A 27,022-nucleotide genomic window follows, 5' to 3' on the forward strand; every position below is an offset into this window, starting at 1 on the left:
CCACTCAGTCCATTGAGTCTGCAAGCCATGCCTTATATGATGCTGCACATCTTTTTAAAGCTGGGATGAGGGGGAATTTCCTCTATCAAAAGGAAGATGAATGTGCAGAATTTCTTGCCACACAAGGCCGTGCAAGTCCAGTCATTTGGGTGTATTTAAGGTGGACATTGATAGGTTCTTGATTAGTAGGGGTTAGAGCATATGACATAGCAACAGAATTAGGTCATTCGTCATTCAGTCTGCTCCATCATTCTATCGTGACTGAATTATTATTCCTCTCAACACCATTCTCCCGCCTTCTTCCCGTAATCTTTGACGCCCTGACTTTACAACCTTAAAACCATCACTTTAAATACACTCAATGACTTGGCCTCCACAGCCATCCATGGCAATGAATTTCACATATTCAACACACACTGCTAAAGAAATTCTTACTCGTATCTGTTCTAAATCTACACCCCTCTATTCTGAGGCTGTGCCATCTGGTCCTTAACTCGCCCATCATATCCTCCACATCTACTCTGTATTCAATATTCATTAGGGTTCCATGAGATCCCCCTCATTCTTCTAAACACCAGCAAGTACAGGACCAGAGCCATCAAATATTCCAACCCTTTCACTCCCAGAATCTTTGTTCTGAACCTCCTCTGGACCCTTTCCAATGTCAGCACAACTTTTCTTAAATAAGGGTCCCAAAACTGCTCACAATACTCATTGTACAGTCAGATCAATGCCTTATAAAGCATCAGTATCATGCCCTTGTTCTTGTATTCTAGTCTTCTCCAAATGAATGCTAAAATTGCATTTGCTTCCTTACCACTGACTCAACAAGCATATTCACATTTCAGAGAATCCTGCAGAAGAGCTCCTAAGTCCTTTAGCACTTCTGATTTTTGAATTTTTTCTCATTTTAGAAAATAATCTGCACCTTTATTCCTTTTAGCAAAGTGCATGGCTGTACAATTCCTTACACTATATTCCATCTGCCACTTCTTTGCCTATTTCTCCCAATCTATCCAAGTCCTTCTGCAGACTCCCTGCTTCCTCCAGCTATCTTTGTATTATCAGCAAACTTGGCCACAAAGCCATCAATTTCATCATCCAAATTGTTGACATATAATGTGAAAAGAAGCAGTCCCAATACTGGCCCTTGCGGGACACCACGTCACCAGCAGCCAATCAGACTCATTTATTCTGACGCCTTGCCTCCTACCAATCAGCCAATCTCCTAATCATACTGTAATACCATGGACTCTTATCTTGTTAAGCTGCCTCATGGGCACGACCATGTCAAAGACCTTCTGAAAATGAAGTAAATAACATCCACTGGGTCTTTGTCTATCCTGCCTCAAGTCAAGTCAAGCCAAGTCACTTTTATTGTCATTTTGACCATAACTGCTAGTACAGTACATAGTAAAAATAAGAACATTTTTTCAGGACCATGGTGTTACATGACACAGTGCAAAAACTAGACTGAACTACGTAAAAAACAATACAGAAAAAAATACTACTACAATAGACTACAGACCTACCCAGGACTGCATAAAGTGCACAAAACAGTGCAGACATTGCAATAAAAAATAAACAAGCCAATAGGGCAGTAAGTTGGTGTCAGTCCAGGCTCTGGGTATTGAGGAGTCCGATAGCTTGGGGGAAGAAACTGTTACATAGTCTGGTCAGGAAAGCCCGAATGCTTCGGTGCCTTTCCCCAGATGGCAGGAGAGGGAAGAGATTGTATGAGGGGTGCGTGGGGTCCTTCATAATGCTGTTTGCTTTCCGGATGCAGCGTGTAGTGTAAATGTCCATGATGGTGGGAAGAGAGACCCCAATGATCTTCCGAGCTGACCTCACTATCCGCTGCAGGGTCTTGCGATCAGAGATGGTGCAATTTCCAAACCAGGCAGTGATGCAGCTGCTCAGGATGCTCTCAATACAAACCCTGTAGAATGTGACGAGGATGGGGGGTGAGAAATGAACTTTTCTCAGCCTTCACAGAAAGTAGAGACACTGCTGGGCTTTCTTTGCTATGGAGCTGGTGTTGAGGGACCAGGTGAGATTCTCCACCAGGTGAACATCAAGAAATTTGGTGCTCTTAACGATCTCTACCGAGGAGCCGTCGATGTTCAGCGGGGTGTGGTCGCTCCGTGCCCTCCTGAAGTCAACAACCATCTCTTTTGTTCACATTCAGAGACAGGTTGTTGGCTCTGCACCACTCCGTTAGCCGCTGCACCTCCTCTCTGTAAGCTGACTCGTCGTTCTTGCTGATGAGACCCACCACGGTCGTGTCATCGGTGAACTTGATGATGTGGTTCGAGCTGTGTGTTGCAACATAGCCTGTTATTTCCTCAAAGAATTCCAATACATGTGTCCCTAATAGAATTCCAATACATGTGTCCCATACTAACTTTGGCCAACTTTATCATGTATCTCCAAGTACCCTAAGACCTCATCCTTAATAATGGACTCCAACATCTCCCAACCACTGAAGTCAAGCCTATATTCCCTTCCTTCTGCACCCCTCCCCCACTTCTGAAAGACTGGAGTGACATTTACAAATTTCCTCTGCTCAGCAACCATTCCAGAAAATAATGATTCTTGAAAGATCATTACTAATCCCTTAACAATCTCCTCAACTGCCTCTTTCATGAGCCCTGGGCTGTAGTCCATTTGCTCTCGGTCACTTACCTGTGTGAATTCAGACCTTTCATCTTCCCAAGTGCCTTCCTGGTAATAATAGCAAATAAGCATACTTCTGCCCCCGACACTGTCAAATTTCAGGTATACTGCTAGTGTCTTCCACAGTAAAGACTGACGCAAAATATTTAAGTTCATTCATTATTTCTTCCTTCCCCCCCCATTACTACCTCTCTAGGTAATTTTCCAGTGGTCTGGTATCCACTTTCATCTCTCTCACTCTTCGTATATCTCAAAAATCTTTTGCTGTCTTTTATATTATTGGCTAGCTTGCCTTCGTCTTTCATCTTTTCACTCCATTCTTCCAAGCATCATCAGCAAACCTCACAGCTATGATATTGGTTCCCCTCCAGTTCAGGTGCAACTTGTCCTTATTCTCACTCTCTTTTGCTCTTGTGCTGTCTTTGCTTTTCTTGTCAGCCATGGTTGCTTCACTCTCCCTTTAGAATACTTTATCTTCGAGATGCACCAGAGACACCAGGATGATGCATTCCCTCCCAGGTGCTAGGGTCATGTGTATCTGAGCACCTGCAGGATGTTGTCGAGGGGGAGGGGTAACAGCCAGAGGTTGTGCTAAATATTGGCATCAATGACAGAGGCAGAAAAGAGAAGAGGTCCTATGCAGTCAATACATGGAATTAGGAAAGAACCTGAAAGGAAGGACCTCCAATGTTGTGATCTCCAGATTACTCCCTGTGTCAGGGGTTAGTGCACATTAGAATGGAGTGATAGCACAGATGAATGAGTGGCTACAAAGATGGTTCAGTGGACAGGGTTTCAAGTTCTTGAGAAACTGAAAAGGTTTAAAGGTATATAAGTCACCTGGAGCTGATGGTTTACACCCCAGAGTTGTGAAAGAGGTGGCTGAAGAGATCGTTGAGGCATTAGTAATGATCTATCAAGGAGCTCTATATTCTGGAATGGTTCCAGATAATCACAAATGTCACTCCACTCTTCAAGAATGGAGAGAGGCAGAAGAAAGGAAACTATAGGCCAGTTAGTCTGACCTCCGTGGTTGGGAGTTGATTATTAAGGATGAGGTCTCAGGGTACTTCAAGCCACATTATAATATCAGCACAGTTTCCTTAAAGGAAAATCTTGCCTCACAAATCTGTTGGAACAACAAGCAGGATAGACAAAGGAGAATCGGTTGGTGTTGTGTAGTGGGATTTTCAAAAGGCCTTTGACAAGGTGCCATACATGAGGCTGCTTAAAGAAAATACAAACCCGTAGTGTTGTAGAAAAGATTCTAGCGTGGATAGAGTGGTGGTTGATTGGCAGGTGGCAAAGAATGGGAACAAAGAAAGCCTTGGCTGCCAGTGATTCTGCAGTGGTCTATGTTGGAACTGATACTTTTTGCATTATATGTCAATGATTTGGGTGATGGAATTGATGGTTTATGTTGCAAAGTTTGTAGTCAATATGAAAATAGCTGGAGGAGCAGGTGCATTTGAAGAAATAGAGAGGCTACAGAAGAACTTGGACAAAGAAATAGCAGATGGAATATACTGTCAGGGAGAGTATGATCATACACTTTGGTAGAAAATTAATGAAAGGGTTGACTATTTTCTAAATGGAGAGAAAATACAAACATCTGAGACACAAAAGATCTTTCTGCAGGATTCCATAAAGGTTAACTTGCAGGTTGAGTCTGTGGTGATGAGGACAAATGCAATGTTAGCATTCATTTCAAGAAGACTAAACTATAAAGGCAAGGATGCATGTTGACACCTTATAAACACTGGTGAGGCCTCACTTGAAGCATTGTGAGCAGGTTTTTTGGGCTCTATATCTTAGGAAGGATGTGCTGAAACCAGAGAGGGTTGAAAGGAAGTTCATGAAAAAGATTCCAGGATTGAATGGCTTGTCACATGAAGAGTATCTGATGGCTCTGGGCCTTTTCAGTGGAATTCAGAAGAATGAGGGGTGACCTCATTGAAGCCCATTGAATGATGAAAAGCTTTGATAGAGTGGATGTGGAGAGGGTGTTCCCTATGTTGGGAGAGTCTAAGACCAGAGGACACAGCCTCAGAATAGAAGGGTGTCCTTTTACACCAGAGATGAGGAGAAATTTCTTTGGCCAGAGGGTAGTGGATCTGTGGAAGTTTTTGCCACAGGCAGTTATGGAGGTCAAGTCTTTATGTATATTTAAGGTAGAAGTTGATAGGTTTTTGATTGATCCGCACATGAAGGGATACAGGGAGATGCAGGAGATTGGGGCTGAGAGAAAAATTGGATCAGCCATGATGAAATGGCAGAGCAGACTCGATGGGCCAAATTGCCTAATTCTGCTTTGAAATCTTATGGTCTTAAAAGGATAAATATGATCCTTGTGGGAGAGTTTTAAATTGGAGGAGAGCATGAGACAAGAACTAAGAAGCATTAACGTACCTTTTCTCTGATACGTCCACAGCAGACACGTGGAGGGTGTTTAAAGATCAATTGCTCAGAGTACAGAAAGGTATTTTTCTGTTCGAGGGACATGGATGGAAAGATAGGACTATCATGGATGTCCAGAGAGGTGGTGAATTTAGTCAAGGAAAAAGAAGTAGTACGTTCAGCTTCAGAAGTCAGAATCAAACAAAGCACATGAGGAGTATAAAGAAGGCAGAAAAGAACTATAGAAGGGAATAAAGAAAGCCAGGAGGGGACATGGAAAGTCATTAGCAAGTCGGATTAAGGTGAATACCAAGGCATTTTATACATACATCAAGAGTAAAAGGATAACTAAGGAGAGGATTAGCCACTGAAGGATAAAGGGGGGAATATTTGCTTGGATGCAGAAAATGGAGTGAAGTACTTAATATTTTAATATTCAGTATTTACCGAGGAAAAGATTATGGAAAACAAGGTCCTTAACTGTGAATGTATAAATACATCAGAGCATTTAGAGGTCAAGGGGAAGGAAATGTTGGGCCTCCAAATGAGTATTAAGGTGGATAAGTCTGTAGGGCCTGACGGGATTTACTCCAGGTTATCGAAGGAGGCAAGAGACAAGATTTCTGGGCCCTTGACCAGTATCTCTCTGTCCTCTCTAGACACAGGCGAGGTCCCAGAGGGCTTGTGAGTAGCTAGTGTTGTACCTCCATTTAAATAGGGAACAAGGGAAAGCCCTGGGAGCTATAGACCAGTGAGTTTCATATCAGTTGAAGGGAAATTGCTGGAGATTATTCGTAAGGGTAAGAGATATGAGCATTTGAAAACCTATGAACTTGCTACAGAAAGTCAGTATGGCTTTGTGTGTGGCAGTTTGTGATGACAGAGAGTGGTGAGGATAGGGTAGTGGATGTTTCTACATGGATTTTAGTAAGATATTTGACAAAGTTCCCCATGGAAGCTAATCCACAATTAAAATGCATGGGATCTGTGGCAAATTAGATGTTCAGATTCAGATCTAGCTTATGCATTGAAGACTGCAGGTTGTGGTTGAAGGGATTTACTCGCGCTGCAGGTCTGTAATTAGTGGAGTTCCACAGGGATCTGTGCTGGGACCTCTACTGTTTGCAATGTATTTAACTGACCTGCATGAAAATGTAGATGGATAGAATAGTAAATTTGTAGCTGACACCAAGACTGGTGAAGTTGTGGATAGTGTAGAAGCCTGGCAAAGAATTTAGCTCAATATAGATCAGTTGCAGATATGGGCTGAGAACTGGCAAATGGAGTTTAACCTAGATAAATGCGAGGTGTTGCATGTTGGTAGGGCAAATGCTTGGTTGCAGTACACTGTTAAAGGCGAGGTCCTTAACAGTATTGTTGATCGAAGAGATCTTGGGATCCAATTTCATAGCTCCCTCAAAGTGGCTGCACAGGTCAACAACGTGGTCACGAAGGCTTATGGAATATTTGCTTTTATTATTTGAGGCATTGAGTTCAAATGTCAGGAAGTTATGTTGCAGGTTTATAAAACTCTAGTTAGACCACAGCTGGAGTATTGCACGTGGTTTTGTTCACCCAGCTGTAGAAACAACGCTGAGGCTGTTGTGAGGGTGCAGAAGAGATTTATCAGGTTGCTGCCTGGTTTAGAGGGCATGTGCTATCACAAGAGGTTTGATAAACTTGGGGTTTTTTTGGGGGGTGTCAGAGGCTGAGGGAAGATCTGATAGAGGTTTACAAGATTATGAGAGGCACAGATAGAGTGAACACAGAGTAACTGTTTCTCAGGGTTGAAATGTCTAATATCAGAGGGGATAAGTTCAAGGGGGATGTGAGAGGTAAACTTTAACTCAGAGATTCATGGATGACTGGCTTGTGGAAACAAATACATTATAGACATTTGGATAGGAACTTGGGGGAATTGGACATAGTATAGGTTGAAGTAGTTGGTGTTTTTGATTTCCTTTTTAGCTGGTTCTGCACAAGATTGTGGGTGAATGGCCTGCATCTATGCTGTGCTCTTCCATGTTCTGAATTCTGTAATCTACCCTATTTTTTTCTTTATTGTCCCCAGTAACTCCAGCCATTGCTGTTCTGCCAACAGCCCTGATAGTGTCCCCTTCCAATAAACTTTGGCTAACTCCTCACTCATGCCTCTGTCATTCCTTTTGCTCTACTGTGGTACTGATACATCTGACTTTATCTTCTTCCTCTCAAACTGCAGGATAATTTCTACCATGTTACAATTACAGCTTCCTAATGATTCCTTTACCTTAAACTCCCTAATCAAAACTGGTTCATACACCCTCCCAATCCAGAATTGCCATTCTTCTAGTGGGCTAACTACAAGATGGTCTAAAATGCAAAGTCATAGGCATTCTACAAATTCCCTCTTGAGATCCTGCAACAACCTAATTTACCCAAACTACCTTATGGAGTTAAGAAACTGCAAGGGTAGAAAAACCATTATGGGAATTATATATAAGCCTCCAAATAGTAGCCAATATGTGGGATTGAAATTGCAAAGGGAGCTGGAAAAGGCATATAATAAGGGCCATGTCACAATTATAATAGAGTACTTTAATATGCAAGGAGATTGGGAAAATCAGGTTGGTGTCTGATCGCAAGAGAGGGAATTTGTTGAACGCCTGTGAGATGACTTTTTAGAGCAGCTTGTGCTTGAGCCTACTCGTGGAAAGGCCATCTTAGATTGAGTGTTGTGTAATAGCCTAGATCTTATTAGGGAGCTTAGCCTCCTTAGGAGGCAGTGATCGTGATATGATTGAATTCATACTGCAATTTGAAAGGGAGAAGCATAACTCGTATGTATCTGTATCACAATGGAATAAAAGAGATTTGTAAAGGCATGAGAGCGGAGGTTGCCCAGATGGATTGGAGAAGGATACTCATGGGCATGAAGACAGAGCAGAGATGGCTGAAGTTTCTGGGAATAGTTCACAAGGCATAGGTGAAATAGCTCTCAAATGGCAGAGGTAGGCAAGTGCGGCTGACGAGAAGTTAAGGAATGCATAAAAGACAAAAGAAAGGGCATTTAAGGCAGCAAAAGTGAGTGAGAAGTTGGATGATTGGGAAGTTTTAAAATCCAACAAAAGGCAACATAAGAGCTATAAGAAGGGAAAAGATGAAATATGTTGGCAGACTAGCCAATAATATAAAGCAGGATACTAGAAGTTTTTCCAGTTTTTCCAGTTACAGTATATGAAGAGTAAAAGAGAGGTGATGATATCGGACCACTGGAAAGTTATGCTGGTGAGGTGGTAATGGGGGACAAAGAAATGTAGAAGATACCAGCAGTGTTCTAGAGGTCCGTGGGTATCAGGGAGCAGGAGTGAGTGCCATTGCCATTACAAAGTTTAGGGCACTACATTCCAGATTCCTGAGAGAAGTTGCTGAAGAGATAATGGATGCATTGGTCATAATCTTTCAAGAATCACTTGACTCTGGCATGGTCCCAGAGGACTGGAAGATTGCAAATGTCACTCCACCCTTTAAGAAGGGAGGAAGGCCAAAGAATGGAAATTATAGGATAGGCTAGTTAGCCTAACCTCAGTGGTTGGGAAAATGTTGGAATCTATTATTAAGGATGAGGTTTTGAGGTACTTGGAGACTAATGATAAAATAAGTCAAAGTCAGCATCGTTTCTGTAAAGGGAAATCTTACCTGACAAGTATGTTGAAGTTTTTTGAGGAAGTAACAAGTAGAGTTGACAAAGGAGAGGCAGCAGATGTCACTTACTTAGATTTTCAGAAGGCATTTGATAAAGTGCCCCACATGAGGCTGCTTAACAAGATAAAATTCTGTGACATTACAGGAAAGATACTGGTATGGATAGAGGAATGGCTGACAGGCTGGAGGCAGTGAGTGGGAATCAAAGGGGTCTGATTGGTTGGCTGCCAGTGATCAGAGGTGTTTCTCTGGGGTCAGTATTGGGACCACTAATTTTCATAATGTTTGTCAATGATTTGGTTAATGGAATTGATGGCTTTGTGGCAAAGTTTCCAGATGATACGAAGATAGGTAGAGGGGTAGGTGGAGTGGTAGGTAGTGCTGAGGAAGCAATGAGATTGCAGCAGGACTTAGACAAATTGGAAAAAATGAGCAAAACAAGTGGTAGATAGAATACAGTGTTGGGAACTGTCTGATGATGCATTTTGGTAAAAGGAACAATAATGCGGACTATTATCTAAATAGGAAGAAGGATTAAACATCAGAGGTGCAGAGGGACTTTGGAATCCTTGTGCAAGACTCCCAGAAGTTAATTTACAGTTTATGTCTATGGTAAAGAGCCAGCTGGTGGTATAGTGGCATCAGTGCCAGACTTCAGAGTGAAGGCTTCTGAGTTCGAATCCAGCCGGCTCCTTTGCATGTTTTCCATCCATGCTGGGTTGAGCATCGAGCTAGAAACTCGGCCTCATAAAAACAAGAAGGTCTGCTTAAAAAAATGCCGTCACAACAGCGTCCCGATGACCCTACTCGAAGTTAAGGGCTTTCTTCTTCTTCTGTGGTAGAGAAGGCATTCATTTCAAGGGGAATGGAGTATAAAAACAAGGAAATAATCCTGAGCCTTTATAAGACACGAGTTAGGCCGCACTGGGAGTATTGTCAACAATTTTGAGCCCCATACCTCAGAAAGGATTTGTTGTCATTGGAGAAAGTCCAGAGAAAGTTCACAAGGATGAATCCAGGATGAAGGGGTTAATATATGGGGAGGGTTTGGCAGCTTTGGGCCTGTACTCACTAGAATTTAGAAGAATGCGTGGAGATCTTTTTAAAACCAACCGAATGTTAAAAGGACTAGATAGGATGGATGTGTAGAGTGTGTTTCCTATGGTGTGGGTATCCAGAACTAGAGGGCACAGCCTGAAAATGGAGGGACGACCTTTTTAGAACAGGGGTAAGGAGGAATTTTTTTCAGCCAGAGAGATGTGAATCTGTGAAATGCTCTAGCACAGACTGCGGCAGAGGCCAAATGTATTGGTATATTTAAGGTGAAAGCTGATAGTTTCCTAATTGGTCAGGGCATCAAAGGATATGCAGAGAAGGCAGTTGTACGCGGTTGAGTGGGATCCGGGATCAGCCATGATGGAATGGTGGAGCAGACTCGAGGGGCTGGATGGCCTAGTTCTTCTATGTCTTATGGTCACAACATGTCTACCCGCACATTGAAATCCTCTATGACTATTATATACCTTATAATATTTCTTATTATATACCTGTTCTATTTCTCATTGAAGTTTATATCCCATATCCTGGTTACTGTTCTGGGGCTGAATATAACTCTCATCAAGGTCTTTTGACCCTTGGAGTTTCCTAACTCTACAGACAAAGATTCTACATCTTCCAATCCTATGTCACCTTTTTCTAAGGATTTTATTTCATTTTTTACTAATTCCCTCTGCCTTCCTGCCTGTACTTTGATACAGCTATTATCTTCTTTCTGCAACGACTCTGTGATGCCCACAACGTCTTTCCTGCCAATCTCTAACTGTGCTCAAGATCATCTGTCACATTCTATATACTGACTACATTGAAATATAACATCTTCAGTTCTGTATTCATCACTCTTTTTGATTTTCCCCCCATGTTACACTTCAACTCTTCCCACTGACTGTCATTTTGCTCTATCATCTGCCTTCCTCACAGGCTCACTACACACACACACACACACACACACACACACCCCCCCCCCCCCTTACACATGAACTGCCCTATCACTCTGGTTCCCATCCTCCTGCTGACTTAATTTAAACCATCTCCAACAGCTCTAGCAAACCTGCCCACAAGGATATTGGTCCCCCTCGGATTCATGTGTAACCTGTCTTTTTTTGCACAGGTCATACCTTCCCTTGAAGAGATCCCAATGATCCAGAAATCTGAAACCTTGCCCCCTGCACCATTTCATCAGCCACTCATTCATCTATATAATCATCTTATTCTGGCCCTATTTAGCATGTGGTTCTAGGAATAATCAAGACACTGGCACCACCGTTGCATAATAGCAAGACGCAATTATATATCAGAGCATCAGAGTTCAGAGTTAAATCCTACATCCTCTGTAAGGAGTCTCTCTACATCCTCCGTATGGACTGCAAGGGTTTTTGCCAGTTCACTCTGTGTCCTCCCACAGTACAGAGACATACTGGGTAGTTAATTGGTTGTTGTAAATTGTTCCATGATTAGGTTAGGGTTTAATCAGGGTTGTTGGGATTTACCAGGTGGTGCAGCTCAAAGGTTTGGAAGAGCACATTCCACACTATATCTCTGAATAAACAAATCAGTAACTAAATAAACACTACCTGGGATGTCCTATTCTTCAGCCCCTTCCCTAATTCCCTATATCCACTGTGCAGGAGCTCTTCCCCCTTTCTACCTATGACATTGGTGCCAATGTGCACCATGACCTCTGGCTGTTCACCTTCCCACCAGGATCTTTTGCAGCAACTCTGAGACATCCAAGCACCTGGAAGGCAACACACTATCCTGGCTTCTCTTTCGCGATCACAGAATCTGCTATCCATCCCCCTAACTATCGAGTTTCTATCACTATCACTCTTCCTCACTTTTCCCTTCTATGCTGAGCCTCAGAGCTGGCCACAGTACCTCAGGCCAGGCTGCTGTTGCTGCACTCGGATAAGCCAACCCCTCCAGCAGTATCCGAAGGGGTATACATGCTGCTGAGGGGAATGGTCACAGGGGAACCCTGCACTGACTGCTTTCTCCCCTTACTTCTCCTGGTGGTCACCCATCTACCATCAGAACCCTGCACACCAGGTGCGACCACCTCAGTAAATGTTTCATCTATGAAGTTGTCAACCTTCCGGATGGTCCTATGTGTGTCCAGCTCCAGCTCCAATTACTTGACCCTATCAGTCAGGAGCTTGTGTGCGCTTACTGCAGATATACTCGTCAGGGAGACTGTTATGTTGCCTGAAATCCCACACCTCACAGGAGGAGCATTCTATTTCCTGAACTACCTTCCTGCCTACATTTGCACCACGAACTCTGCAAACTGAAGCTCTAGCCCGTGACTGTTCTCACCCAAACCTGTAGAGCCAAAGCCTGACCACTCTAACACTGTCCACTCATACGATGGCCGCTCTGCTTAAACCGCTCTTCTTTTTATTGTCCCTTGCTAAGTTACTTACAATTCAAGCAACTTTCTGCTCTGCAGATAAGTTCCAATAGACCCATTTGCTTTTTAAGACTAGTGTGTAAAGTACACAAGAAACTGGCTCCAACTCACTCCCTGATCTCCCAATCCGCAGACAACTCCTGACAAGCCCCGCTTGCTTTTTAAAACTGGTGTGTAAGGTCCACAAGGAACTGTCTCCACCTTGCTGAATAACTGAAGAAGATTGTCTAAAGATACATAGGTCAGATGGGAAGTTTGCTGGGCTGGTGGCAGATGGAATGTAGTCCAAACAAATATGAAGTAAAGTACTTTAGAGGATCAAATTCTGGCTTGATGTATAAAATAAATGGCAGAGACCTTAAACGTGTTGATATACAGAGAGATATTGGGGTGTAAGTACATACCGTCCTGAAACTGCAACACAGGTGGATGGGATAATCAAACAAAAGTCATTTTGAATGCTTGCCTTTGTAAACTGAAGCGTTTGAGTACAGAAGTGATAAGAAGAGACTGGATTGTCTGGGTTTACTCTCACTAGCAAGTTGGAAGGTGGTCAGTGACCTTATAATGGTTTACAAAATCCCAAGCAGCAGAGACAGTAAAGATGGTCAGAAATATTTTTCCAGCTCTGTGAGTTCTAGAACTAGAGGACATAGATTTAAGATGAGAGGGGAAATATTTAAAGGAGCTCTGAGGGTGGGGAACACACAAAATGCTGGAGGAACTCAGCAATCCAGGCAGCATCTATGGAAAAGAATACAGTCAACGTTTTGGAGGTGGGGTATGCTTTTCCATAAAAATGTGGTGAATATTTGGAATAAACTACAAGAGGAGGAAGTGGAAATTTACAGTCACAACGTTTAAAAGCTATTTGGACAGGTACTTGGATAGGAAATGAATAGATGGATACTGGTCTAATGCAGGCAAGTGGGATTATTGTAGATGCCATACTCAGCAGTGTTGATTGGCATGTTAGGACCCACTTCTGTACTGTATATTTCTATGAAAGTATTGAAAGGCAAAATGGAAATACTGTAACAGGTATGATGGGTCAGACAGTTTGAATTGTGTATACAGCTGTATTTTAATGCTATGAGTATGAGAGGTAGTCTGATAAGAGGTGTATTATATGATGAGAGGCATTGATCCTGTGAATAGCCAGAGGCTTTTTCCCAGGGCTGAGATGCCTAACACAAGGAGGGCATAGTTTTAAGGTGCTGAGAAGGAGCTACAAGGGGGATGTCCGAGGTAAGTTTCTCCACACAGTGGTGGGTGTGTGGAATGCACTGCCAACAACAGTGTGGAGACGGATACAATAGGGTCTTTTAAGAAACTCTTGGATAGGTACATGGAGCTTAGTAAAATAGAGGGTTATGTGGTAGGGAAATTCTGGGCAGTTTCTAAAGTAGGTTACATGGTCGGTACAATATTGTGGGCCAAAGGGCCTGTAATGTGCTGTATTTTTCTATGTTCTATGAGTACTATGGGAAAGGGTGATGAACTTAGAGCATAGATCAGTACATGAAACTGCGATGTTGTAGGCATTTTTGAAACTTGGTTTTGAGAGGAGCAGCAAAGGGTGATTAATGTCCTAGGTTTTCAAAATTTTAGAAAAGATAGAGGAAGTGGTATAGGTAAAGAGGGGTTGGAGTTGCTCTACCAATCAGGGATAATATCACAGCTGAACTCATGGGAGACATAATGGAGGGGTCAGACACTGTGGAACTCAGGAGTAGGGTGCAATCACACTGATGGGATTGTACCGCAGACCCCCTAATAGCCGCCAGGACTTTGGGTGACAGATATATAATCAGAATAAGAAAAAATCATAAGAATAATAGTGTTGTTGTCTTGGGAGATTTCAACTTCCTTAATATAAACTAGGCCCTTCATAGTATAACGGGTTAGATAGGGCTGAATTTGTTAAGTATATCCAGGAAGGTTTCTTAATTCAGTATGTGGATGGTCCAACGAGGGGAGAGGCCAAGATGTACAAAAAAGCTGGATTAACTCAGCAGGTCGGGCAGCATCCGTTGAAATGAGCAGTCAATGTTTCGGGCCGAGACCCTTCGTCAGGACTAAAGAAGGAGGGGGCAGGGGCCCTATAAAGAAGGTGGGGGGAGGGTGGAATGTGCCAGGTGAAAAACCAATGAGAGGAGAGGCCATACTGGACCCGGTGCTGGCTAATGAGCCTGGCTAGATGACCGACTTTTCAGTGGGTGAACTGTTAGAGAACAGTGACCACAACTTCTTAACTTTCAGGATACTATAGATAAGGATAGGTATGGTCCTTATGGGAGAGTTTTAAACTGGAGGAGGGCATTAGGCAAGAGCTAAGAAGCATTAATTTTCTCTGGCAAATCCACATCAGACATATGGAATATGTTTAAAGATCAATTGCACAGAGTACAGGAAAGGTATGTTCCCGTTGGAAGGACGGAGATGGAAAGATAAGAGAATCTTGGATGTCTAGAGAGGTGATGAATTTAGTCGTGAAGAAGAAGGAAAAGTATGAAAAGCTTCAGAAGTTAAGATCAAGCAAAACACATGAGTATAAAGAAGCCAGTAAAGAACTAAAGGTAATTAAGATAGCCAGGAGGGACCATGAAAAGTTCTTGGTAAGTTGGATTAAGGTGAATCCCAAGGCATTTTATACATCAAGGAGTAAAATGATGACTCGGGAGAGGATAGGATGACTCGAAGATCGAGGGGGGGTAACATCTGATTGGATGAAGAGGATGTGAGTGAGGTACTTAAAGAGTACTTTGCTTCAGTATTTACCAAGGAAAATGTTATGGAGGACTAGGAGATCAGTGCTGAGTGCATAAATACATTAGGGTGTTTAGAGGACAAGGAGCAGAAAATGTTGGTCCTTCTAATGAATACATATTAAGGTGGTTAAGTCCTTGGGCCTGATGTGATTTAGCCCAAGTTAAAGAAACAAGATTGCTGGGCCCTAAACCAGTATCTTTGTGTCCTCCCTAGCTACAGGTGAGGTCCCAGAAAACTGGCAAGTGGTTGTGCAAGTGGTTCCTCTTGTTGTGCTTCTATTTAAGAAGACAACAAGAGGAAATTCTGAGAATGAGAGACTGGTGAGCCTCACGTCAGTCGCAGGGAAACTGCTGGTGAGAATTCTTAGCCATAGGATATATAAACATTTGGAAACTCATGGCCTAATTAGGGAGAGCCAGCATGGCTTTGTGCGAGGCAGGTCATGTCTTAGCAACTTGATTGGGTTTTCTGAGAAAGTGATGAGAGAGCTTAATGAAGGTAGGGCAGTGGATGTTTCTACATGGATTTTAGTAAGATGTTTGACAATGCCCTTTATGAGAAGCTAATCCAGAGAATTAGTTGACTATCTGGATTCAGAACTGCCTTGCACATAGAAGACCAAGGGTAGTGGTTGAATGGACTCACTTGAGCTGGAGGTCTGTAATTAGTGGAGTTCCACAGGGATTTGTGCTATGACCTCTGCTGTTTGTGGAGTACATAAATGAGCTGGATGAAAATGTCGATGAATGGATGAGTAAATTTGCAGATGATACCAAGACTGGTGGAGTTGTGGGTAGTGTAGAAGACTGGCAAGGAATGCTGTACCATATAGATCAGTTGCAGGCATATGCTGAGAAATGGTAGATGGGGTTTAAACCCAGATAAATGTGAGGTGATGCACCTTGGTAGAGCAAATACAAGGGGACAATACACTGTTAAAGGTGAGGCTCTTAACAGTGTTACTGAGCGGAGAGATCTTGAGATCCAAGTTAATTGCTGGTTACACAGGTTGATGAGGTGGTTAAGAAGGTAAATAGAATGCTTGCTTTTCTGAGTTGAAGCACGGAGTTCAAAAGTCATGAGGTTATGTTGCAAGTTTATACAACTCTGTTTAGGTCACATCTGGAGTGTTCTGGGCTCCCCATTATAGGAAAGATGTCAAGTTTTTGAAGAGGGTGCAGAAGAGGCTTTCTAGGATGCTGCCTGGTTTAGAGGGCATGTCCTATCACGAGAGGCTGGATAAACTTGGCTTGTTTTTTCTGGAGTGTTGGAGACTGAGGGGAGATCTGACAGATTTACACAATTATGAGAGGCATAGATAGAGTGGGCAGAAAGTATCTGTCTCCCACGGTTGAAATGTCTAATACCAGAGGGCATGCATTGAGAGGGGGCAGGTTCAAGGGGGATGCGAGGGGTAAGTTTTTTACTCAGAGCTGTGAATGCCTGGAATTTGCTGCCTGGTATGGTGGTAGAGGCAAGTACATGAGAGGCTTTTAAGAGATGTTTGGATCGGCACATGGATGCAGAGAAGATGGGGACATATGGACATGATGTAGGTAGGAGGGATTAATGTTTGGGTATTTTTGAATTGCTTTTTAGCTGGTTCAGTGCAACATTGTGGGCTGAATGGCCTTCTTTCTGTACTGTACAGCTCCATATTCTGTGATTCTAGGCCAATGTACATATAAACGTAATTTTGTCACACAAATTGAGAGAGTCAATCATTGGTATGATGAAATACTATGCTTCCTTTGGACAATTTTATAATGTAGCCTCAATTCCCTTTTCAGCAATAGTCACTTACTTACACTCCCATAAATGTACAAACCTGATGTTTTACCTAGTGATCTAATCACTGGATTTCCTTCCTTTGAGTATAAGCATCACAATCTGTACAGTGCTACCCCTGTTATCAAACCCATGTATAATCTTATCCTTACCCCAGCCTTGCCCTTTGTCACTCCTGTAGTCTCTCTCTTTGTGTGGATTCTTCCTCAATTCTTACGAAATGGAGTAGTTGCAAGTCTTCATGATCAGCATCTTCCCCTGTTTGTACACCAGTTTAAATGGATGTCCTCCGTAATCTGTACTGAGAAAGAAGCAAGATTGAGATTGTAATGTGGGAAGAGAGGAAAACATAAGAGTATGCAAGCCTGCCCATCAGCCTCCTGATGTGTTCACCTTGTCAAACAACAAAAGAGTGTCAGTGTTGTATTAGAATGACATTGTTTTAAAAAAAAAACAGGCAGTGTGTACATCTGAGGCCTTCAGCAATGCTATTTGTGAAGGGGAAGGGATTACAGGAATCGTGGATGTGACAGAGACTGTTGCTGAATGGTACGGCGATGCTGGGCAGTATAGGTTTGGTAAAATGAGGACTTTGATATGCACTGTACCCAGGTGGCCCTGACCATTCAGATGATGCTATTGAATTTCTTGCAACATTGCATGTTGCTTTGTGGCTATCTGATGCATGGCCAACTTTAAGCAGCACAACTTACCTTTAACTGGAGCTAACAACTCACGGTCCTGATGATAAATCCAACCAGTCAGTGGTGCAGTTAGCAGTGCCTGGAGGCTGTAGTCTTGGAAACACACCATTTAAGCTGAAGTACTGATGGCTATGCATTCAACTGGTGGAGATTAATCATGCAGCATAATCGCTGTATCCAATTTCAGTCATGACAGAAATTGGTCAATTTTGACTGTTTTGGCTTCAGTGCTTGTAAAAAGGTCTATGCTTCATTCGTCTTCTCAAAGTGGTATTAAAGGTCAGCAAGGAAGGATCTGATAATAATCTGAATGACCTGGGTTTACAGGTCTCTTCCCCTCCCTCCCCCTGCAAGCCACAACGACCATACTGGTACAGTAAAATACTAGAAAGCACAACTTAGGGTTAGATTTAATTTTTACTTGGATAAATCTAACATAATAAGACCATAAGATATAGGAGCAGAATTAGGCCATTTGGCCCATAGAGTCTGCTCTGCCATTTCATCATGGCTGATCCAATTTTCCTCTCAGCCCCAAACTCCTCCCTTCTCCCCATATCCCTTCATACCCTGAACAACCAAGAATCTATCAACCTTTGCCTTAAATATACATAAAGACTTGGCCTCCACAGCTGCCTGTGCCAAAGAATTCCACTGATTCTCTATTCTCTGGCTAAAGAAATTACCCCTCATTTCCATTTGCAAATAGACACCCCTCTATTCTGATGCTGTGTCCTCTGGTCTTAGACTCTCCCACCAAACAACCTCTCTATATTCACTCTATCAAAGCCTTTCACCTCCGAGATTTCAATGAGGTCACCCTCCATCTTCAGAATTCTCCCTTAAACCCTCTCCAGTTTCAGCACAAGCTTTCTAAGATAAGGGGCCCAAAGCTAATCACAGTACTCCAAGTGAGGCCTCACTAGTGCTTTAAAAAGTTTCAGCATTACATCCTTGCTTTTATATTCTAGACCTCTTGAAATGAATGCTAACATTGCACTTGATCTCATGACCACAACTCAATCTGCAAGTTAATCTTTAGGGAATCTTCCACAAGGACTCAGGTCCCTTTGGTGTCTCAGATGTTTGTCTTTTCTCTCCTTTTAGAAAATAGTCAACACTTTCATTTCTTCTACCAAAGTGCCTAACCATACACTTCCCAAAACTGTTTTCCACCTGCCATTTCTTTGCCCATTCTCCTAATCTGTCTGAGTTCTTCTGTAGTCTCTTCACCTCTTCAAAACTACCTTCCTCTCCACCAATTTTCATATCATCTGCAAATTTTGCAACACAGCCATCAATTCCATCATCTAAGTTATTGACATAAAATGTAAAAAGAATCTTCCCAAACATGGACCCCTGTGGAACATCACTAGTCACTGGCAGCCATCCAAAAAAGGTTCCCTTTATTCCCACTCTTAGTCTCCTGCCATCAGCCACTGCTTTATCCATGCTAGAATCTCTACTGTAATACCATGGGTTTGTAGATGGTTAAGTGGTCTCACATGTGGCATCTTGTCAAACGCCTTCTGAAAAAGAAGTACACAACATCAACCAATTCTCCTTTGTCTATCCTGCTTATTATTTCTTCAAAGAATTCCAACAGAGTTGTCAGGCAAGATATTTCCTTGAGGAAACCATTGTTAACTATGGCTTATTTTATCATGTGCCTCCAAGTATTCTGAGACATCATCCTTAATAATTGACTCCAACATCTTCCCAACCACTGAGTTCAGACTAACTGGCCTATTGTTTCCTTTCTTCTGCTTCTCTCCCTTCTTGAAGAGTGGAGTGACACTTGCAATTTTCAAGTTTTCCAGAACCGTTCCAAAATCTAGTGAATTGTGAAAGTTCATTATTAATGTTTCCATGATCTATTTAGCCACCACTTTTGGAATATTGGGGTGTACACCACCTGGTCCAGGTGACTTATCAACCTTCAGATTTTTCAGTTTCCCAAGGCCCTGGTTTCTCTAGTTACGGTAAGTACACACAGTTCATGCCCCCGATACCTGGAACTTCCACCATACTGCCAGTGAATTCCACAGTGAAGACGGATGCAAAATACTTATTTAGTTCATCCACCACTTCATTGTTCCCCATTACTACCTGTCTCGTATTGTTTTCCAGCAGTCCGATATCCACTGTCACCTCTCTTTTACATTTTGTATCTGAAGAAACTTTTGGTATCCTCTTTAGTATTACTGGCTAGCTTACTATCATATTTTATCCTTACCTTCTTAATGACCTTTAGTTGCCTGCTGTTAGCTTCTAAAAGCTTCCCAATCCTCTAACTTCTCACTAATTTTAGCTCTGTTATATACCCTCTCCTTGGATTTTATGTTAGCTTTGTCTTCTCTTGTTAGCCACAGTTGTGTCATCTTTTTGTTAGAATACTTCTTCCTCTTTGGGATGTATATATCCTCTACCTTCTGAATTGCTTCCAGAAATTTCAGCCTTTGCTGGTCTGCTGTCATCCCTGCCAGTGTTCTTTTCCAATTAAATCTGGCCACCTTCTCTCTCATGTCTCTGTAATTCCCTTTACTTAAATGTTTCAAAGGTACATTTAATGCCAGTGGTCTGGATACAATATACATCCTGAAATGCTTTCTCTTCTCAGCCTTCCACGAAAATAGAGGTGTGCCCCAAAGAATGAATGACAGTTAACTGTTAGAACCCCAAAGTACCCCCCCCCAGCTCCCCTTCCTGCCGCACGTAAGTGGCTGCAAGCAACAATTCCCCCCTCTCCCCACTGGCAAAAAGCATCAGCATCCACCACTGAGCATTCAAACGTGCAGCAAAAGCAACAGCAAAGACACAGACTTGCAGTAGTCCAAAGACTACTCGTTCACCCTGTATTCAACGTACCACAGGTTCTCTCTCTCACTAATAAGGAAGAGTTTCACGTCGAGGGGGGAGACATAACAAACAACTCACTGGTTTACGATACTGAAAGTTTGTTGCTTCACTTTTTCCCGAGCTCTGTGCCCAAAGATCTCAGATCTCTGGGCACACAGCCAAAGATTTTCCAGCTCCCACGACACACCAGTCCGGGACACTGACCTTCAAACTGCCTGTCTCCAGAGCCCTGATATCCTAGGCCTCAAAAGGTAAGATGAAATCTTAGGCCGCACCCTTAGCCTGTTGAATAACGGCCAGTCGTGACACCCTGAGAGGGGGTCCCATTCCCGTAAAGAACCAAAGTCAGCGTGTAACTCCAAATCAAGGTCTTCAAAACAACCCTGAAAGGGAAAAATAGAGGTATTAAAGATGGAAATAGAGCTGTTTCTGAAGGTGCAAGCAAAGGAGTGGCTCCTTAGTGCCATCTTGACTAACACTGATACAACATGTCCTTCTTAAATTTCAGGATGAATTCGACCTAATTATAATCGCTTGCCCCTAAGGGTCCTTTTACCTTAAGATCTCTAAACAATTGTGGTTTATTGCACAACACCCAATCCAGAATAGTTGATCCTCTGGTGGGCTCAACCATGAGCTGCTCTAAAAAGCCGTTTCACAGGCACTCTAGAAATTCCCTCTCCTGTAATCTGGCATCAACCTGATTTTACCAATCTACCTGCTTATTGAAGTCCCCATCACTACTGTAACATTGCCCTTTTGGCATGCATTTTCCATCCCCGGTTGTAATTTGTAGGTCACGTCCTTACTACTGTTTGAGGGTATATTTACAATTCCCATCAGGGTCTTTTTACCATTGTAGTTCCTTAACTCTATCCACAATGATTCAATATCTTCCAACCCTATGTCACCTCTTTCTAATGATTTAATTTCATCTTTTACCAACAGAGCAATGCCACCCCCTCTGCCTTCCTGTCTATTGTTTTGATACAATGTGTATCCTTGGACACTAAGCTCCCAGCTATAATCTTTCAGCCAAGATTCAGTAATGCCTGCAACAACATACCTGCCAATTTGCAGCTGTGCTTACATTCATCTACCATATTCCGTTTTACTGTGCACATTCGACACCTTCAGTCCTGCATTCACCCCTTTCGTGAATATTACAATGTGGAATAACATTTTCAGCATTTTAGGAAGAAGCTGATTAAGGGATCCAGTGAAGCAATTACAAAATTCAGGAAAGCATTTGAATTTATTTCTTGATTCAATAAAGATGATTTGGGATCATTGGAAGAAGAACAAAGGAAGATTTAAAAGGTTGGTACCAAAACTGAGTTATTAACTAAAAGGGAAAGTTAAGCTGCTTAGCAGCTTTATTTAAAGGAGAGTGTGTGATAGTAGCTTTTAAAATAAAGAATAAACTCAGCAGGATAGAAGTGTTTACACTTCCAGAGATTCAGAAACTCGTGGCCACAAAAATACAAGCTACACATCTAAACCAAGCAATACTTTGTTTTAAGGGAATGGTTAGAATGAGGAATTAATTTTTGCTCCATTACTAGAACACACGGGGCATTAGAATGAAGAAGTTTGGTACCATTATTCTCAAGAGATGAGGGATAGAATACATAGTTGGAACTGGCACCAACTGATGGGAATGGATTGGTGCTTTACTCAAAGTAGCCTTTATATGTTCTTGTTTTTGCAAGATGATAGGTCTTCAGTTGACCCTCAGAACATTCCGTTACCGCGTTCCCAGAGGAACCGTTAATCTAGCAAGGAGACAAAATGAGTATTCTGTTCTTGCTTAACCATTGCCAATAAAAATCAGTAATATTTATAATGCCATTTAGAACCTGGATTTTTTGTGAGTAATTGAATCATTGTTCTGTTAGTTTAACAAATACCACATTATTTTGTCCATTTCTTATCATTTAATATTGGAGTGTGGCTGTCTTTATTTGCTCTGCTGTTCAATGAAGGCAGGATGTTTTGGCCTGAGGCCATTTGAATGTGCTAATCCTCAAGTGGTTCACTTTCTACAAAAAAAATGTACTGACAGCAATCTTTGAAGACCTTACTGTGACCTGAGATTCTACTGCAGAAGAAAACATCACTTTCATCCAGATAATTGTTGCTTTCACAGGTTCTGGTTACAGCTGAACACTGCATGGACTGAAGAATCAAGTGCAGTCATTGCACTGGATAATGTGACACTCAGCCTTGACTGTTATCTAACAAGTGAGTATAATTATAACCTCTTTTCTGTTTAATAATACTGGATCTAGAACAAATTGTGCATCCTTGAAAGATTACTAGAGAGACAACTACAGCCTGCCATTTGGTAGTACAAGGAGAAACGCAAAAGACAGAAGTGAAATAATAGGGAACAGTGGGTTGGACCATTATCTCTGGACCTATGTTTGATAACTATGATGGGCTTGTGTTGGTGCAGAAGCTTCCTTTATCTATAGGTATATAAAATTATAGATAGATATATACTTTATTGACCCCAAAGGAAATTACAGTATCACAGTAGCATTACAAGTGCACAGGTATACAAATATTAGAAGAGAAGTAAGAAAGAATAAAAGATAAGTTACCTCAAACAGTCTAACATGAGGGGGGTTATCACTTCCCTAGCTATATGGCTGAGGGTAAGAATGACCTCATATGGCACTCTTTAGAGCAGCACAGTTCTCTTAGTCCAGTACTAAAAGTGCTTCTCTGTCAGCCTAGGTGGCATGCAGGTGGTGAGAAACATTGTCCAGAATTGCCAGGATTTCTGTAAGGACCTTTGTTCTTCCACAGGCTCCAGTGTGTCCATTTTGACTCCTATAACAGAGCCAGCCATTCTACCCAGGTTATCGAGACAGTTGGCATCCCAGTTGATGCCATTGCCCCAGCACACCACCACATAGAAGATTATACTAGTGACAACAGGCTGGTAGAACATGTTATGGAGAGGACTACGTACTCCAAAGGACCTCAGTCTCCTCAGAAAGTAGGGACAACTTTTGTCCTTCTTATACACAGCCTCTGCGTTGGTGTTTAACTCAAGTCCGTCATCCAGGTGCATCCCCAGGTACTTGTGGGTCCTCACCACATCTACGTCCTCATCAGCAACAGTAACAGGGAGCAGTGCAAGCTTAGCCTTCTGAAGTCCATCTCCATCTCCTTTGTCTTACTGTTGTTGAGCTGTGGATGATTCAGCTTGCACTTTGGCAAAGTCCTCCACCAGGGCCCTGTATTCATCCTCCTGTCCTTCCTTTATACACCCACCTATGGCTGAGTCATCAGAGAATTTTTGAGGAGTATACACAGGGTAAATGCAAGCAGGCTTTTTCCACTAAGGTTGGCTGGGGCTACAACAAGAGGTCAAGGGTGAAAGGTGAGAAGTTTAAGAGGAGCACAAGGGCAAAATTCTTCACTCAGAAGGCCACAATAGTGTGTAATGAGCTGCCAGTACAAGTGGTACATGCAAACTTGAGTTCAACTTTTAAGAGAAGTTCAGATAGACACTTGGATGGTAGGGATTTGGAAGTCTATGGTCCTGGTGCAGGTTGATAGGAGTAGGCTGTTGAAATGGTTTTAGCATGGACTAGGTGGGCTAATGAGCCTCTTTCTATACTGTACCTCTCTATGAGTCTATAGAAGTTAGAATACTGCGTAAAGTTGTAATTCCACTGATAGCTGCACAGCAGAGAACTCTCCATTAGTACGCACAATTTGGCAGTCATTTTTGGAGAGATGATAGGCACCATTGAAGTACGAAGCAATATGTAACTCTTCTGAGCTGTGACTCAAGGTCCTTCACTGAGAAGACCTCTTCTGTGGATCTAATTTCACACCCCAGTATCTGACAGCTCTAAAGCTGTTGAGCATAGAAAGGTAAATGAAAATAAATATCGTTAACTATTACAAAAAAAGTGCATTCAATCTTTGAGGATAGTTATTTTCCTGCTGTGCAATCTGGAAGTGTTAAATATGGAATTGGTCCAATGAAAAGTAGCAATATTATTTGGTAAATAAAGTAAAGCTGTCTGAAATTTGAAACAAGTATTCTATGGGCAGTCAGCTATTTTGCATGGGAGACCTGATTTCTGAAACTGCTTAAATCATTGTTAAAATCTTACTTTGGACTGCCTTAACACATAAGAGCTTTTTCAAAATTATATTTCTGGTTTTGTAATTATAGCCTTATAATATCTGTAACTATAATAGGGTAGACATATATCCATTATACTGTAAACAATTTCAACTTAATCTTGTTTAATAAAAATAAAACATTCAAATTGACATGAATATGAATCATGTAAAACAATTTATTGGAACACATTGAAGATATCACATTACTGTGGATTATTGCTAATATGCTGAAGCTGTTTACTTTTATCTTCAGCAGAAATGTCTGTAAAGCCTCATGAGCCAAATGCCCCCTTATATTCTACATTTCCTTAGACTTGCATTCCGTCAGCCTCAGCTTAAAATAACAGACAGAAATTTAAACTCCTAAATTTATTTCCTCAGCAAAACTGTAGATCTATTTCCCCCCAAATTACTGCAGGTAGCATTTACAAAAGAACTACAAAATAAGAGTGTGAAACTGATAGATCAATATTTACAACATGGACATTGATTCTTGAAGAGGTGATGTCCCATTATATTGCTGGGGACTTCTGACACAGTGTACCATCTCCCTTCACTCTTTCACCCTTGTGATTTTGACATGCTGCTTGTTTATAATCAAATAGCAGGAATTTGTACTGTAAAATCAGAGTTCTGATCGCTGGTGGTGGGTTCTCAATGGCTGGCACAGAAAACACGTCACATCCTTGTTGACCATCAAGCACGCATCTCCAGCATTTAGATGAGACGAAATGCTAAAAGCTCACAGCCTAACAACTCCAGAGACTAGAATTCAATCCTTTCAAAGGTATTGCCCACCTGTGAGAGTGTGCATTCCCTCCAGGTGATGGAGTTCCCTCCCAGATCCCAAAGACATGCCATTTGCTAGCTAACTGACTACTATATATTACCCCATCTGTTGGTTGATTAGAACATGGGAGAGAGGTGATGACCATCAATAACTCTCAGAGACGGGAGGTGAATGATAGGCTTTTATTAGCAGCAAAACGGAGCACAGCATCTCAGAGACTGAGGGGGGAGTAGAGCCTCCAATCGGTTTTTATACAGGGGCCTGCAGGAGGAGCCACAGGAGCAGTCAGCAAAGGGGCGTGTCCAGACAGGTATACATAGTTTACCACAAGAGGGAATTGTTTATAGGGAATATAAATGAGTGAAGGGGACTAATAGAATTACTTTGAGGCCATGTAGAAAATGCAGCAAAATGGCTTCCGCATAAGTAATAAGAAATGTATTCCATTTTATCTGGTATGGGAAACCAAGAAGTCCACCGTCCCACTAATTAAGTTCAGGGCACAAATCGGGTATTTCTGAGGAAGATTCAGTTGTGTATGTTCAGACGTTCACACAAATTACTGGTCCGCTGCAGACTCTAAAAGGACCAATCTTGTGCCAGAATTTGAGTAGGCCTCAGTGTGCCAACTAGATTTGGAGAGGTCTGTTTAAGGGCATGCTATTCCATGGCTTGTTCCACCTCATCATTTTATTTCTCCAGACGATTTCAATAGAGAGATTTATAGCAGAGAGCTCATCTGCTGCAAGTAATAGTGTTAGAGACATATAAAAATGAATATTTGCCACCGAGATTCACAACACCAATAAAATAAAGCATAGAAAGCCATAAAATGACTGCTTTTATTTCTGGCTGAAATATTTCATTTCCCAGGTTATTTGCCGATCTCCTTTAAATCAGCTAGTGCCACAACTGATTCCCAGGCAATGCTAGATTTACATTTCACAAACATCCTTCAACAACTACACCCTGCATGGCAAAACATCAGGAAGTGGCTTCAATTTGTCTTTCCAAAATTGGGAGTTAAATGAGGTGTCTATCTCATTGAATATTTCTAATGTTCAGCCCTACAAAATATGCGACAGCTGAAATTATGTTGTGGTCCAGTGGAACAGAACTCTAGTTGATCTTCCACTTTCAGTTATCTGAATAGAAAGCTATGTCGATATATTTTCCACAGCACAGAAACCGGGTATTTAGTCCAACCAGTATTAGCGCTCTACACAGTTCTCTCCCCACTCCTTTGAGTACTACTTAGGAGAACAGTAGCATGTTAATGTCTGGATCTCAGTGTAACATTAAACTTTAGTTCAGGACGGATCAAAGTCAATTCATGGATACACGGGTGACAGGCATTGTGAAAATGGTTGCCTTGAGTATTGTGTGTGAGTTTTCAGTATGATATATGAATTATTAGGTGGGAGTGTTGATTAGTAAAGATTGTTGTCAGTGGAGCAGTGTGTGATTGCATTTTTTTCTATAGTAGTTAGAAGATGGGATTTGTTACAGCTTGCAATGAAATGTTCCTGTGAAGACATTCTTGAGGCATTGAGATCTGACAGTATGGGATGTTGCTGGTTGCTATGACCACTCTGGCCACCACTACCAATTCTCTCATCATTTCTGCACAGTTGTGTTTTCAAGGCAGCTGAAAATGTAGAGACAGCATCTTGGTAACCACCTCTTCCATTAAGAATCTTATCAGTGAGAGAGGCAGGGTTCCTGCTTTTGTGT

At 42.0% G+C, this 27,022-nt stretch overlaps 1 protein-coding gene across 1 annotated transcript in view; it reads left to right on the forward strand.

The window, feature by feature from the left end:
- LOC132402717 (ALK tyrosine kinase receptor-like) overlaps positions 1-27,022 on the forward strand; it is a 324,081-nt gene that overhangs the window by 13,310 nt on the left and 283,749 nt on the right. The window contains exon 2 of the mRNA XM_059985678.1: positions 22,496-22,590. Coding sequence (XP_059841661.1) covers positions 22,496-22,590 — 95 coding nt within the window. The remainder of the gene's footprint in view (positions 1-22,495; positions 22,591-27,022) is intronic.

This window comes from Hypanus sabinus, chromosome 12 (genome assembly GCF_030144855.1).
Source record: "Hypanus sabinus isolate sHypSab1 chromosome 12, sHypSab1.hap1, whole genome shotgun sequence".
NCBI classification, from domain to species: Eukaryota; Metazoa; Chordata; class Chondrichthyes; order Myliobatiformes; family Dasyatidae; genus Hypanus; species Hypanus sabinus.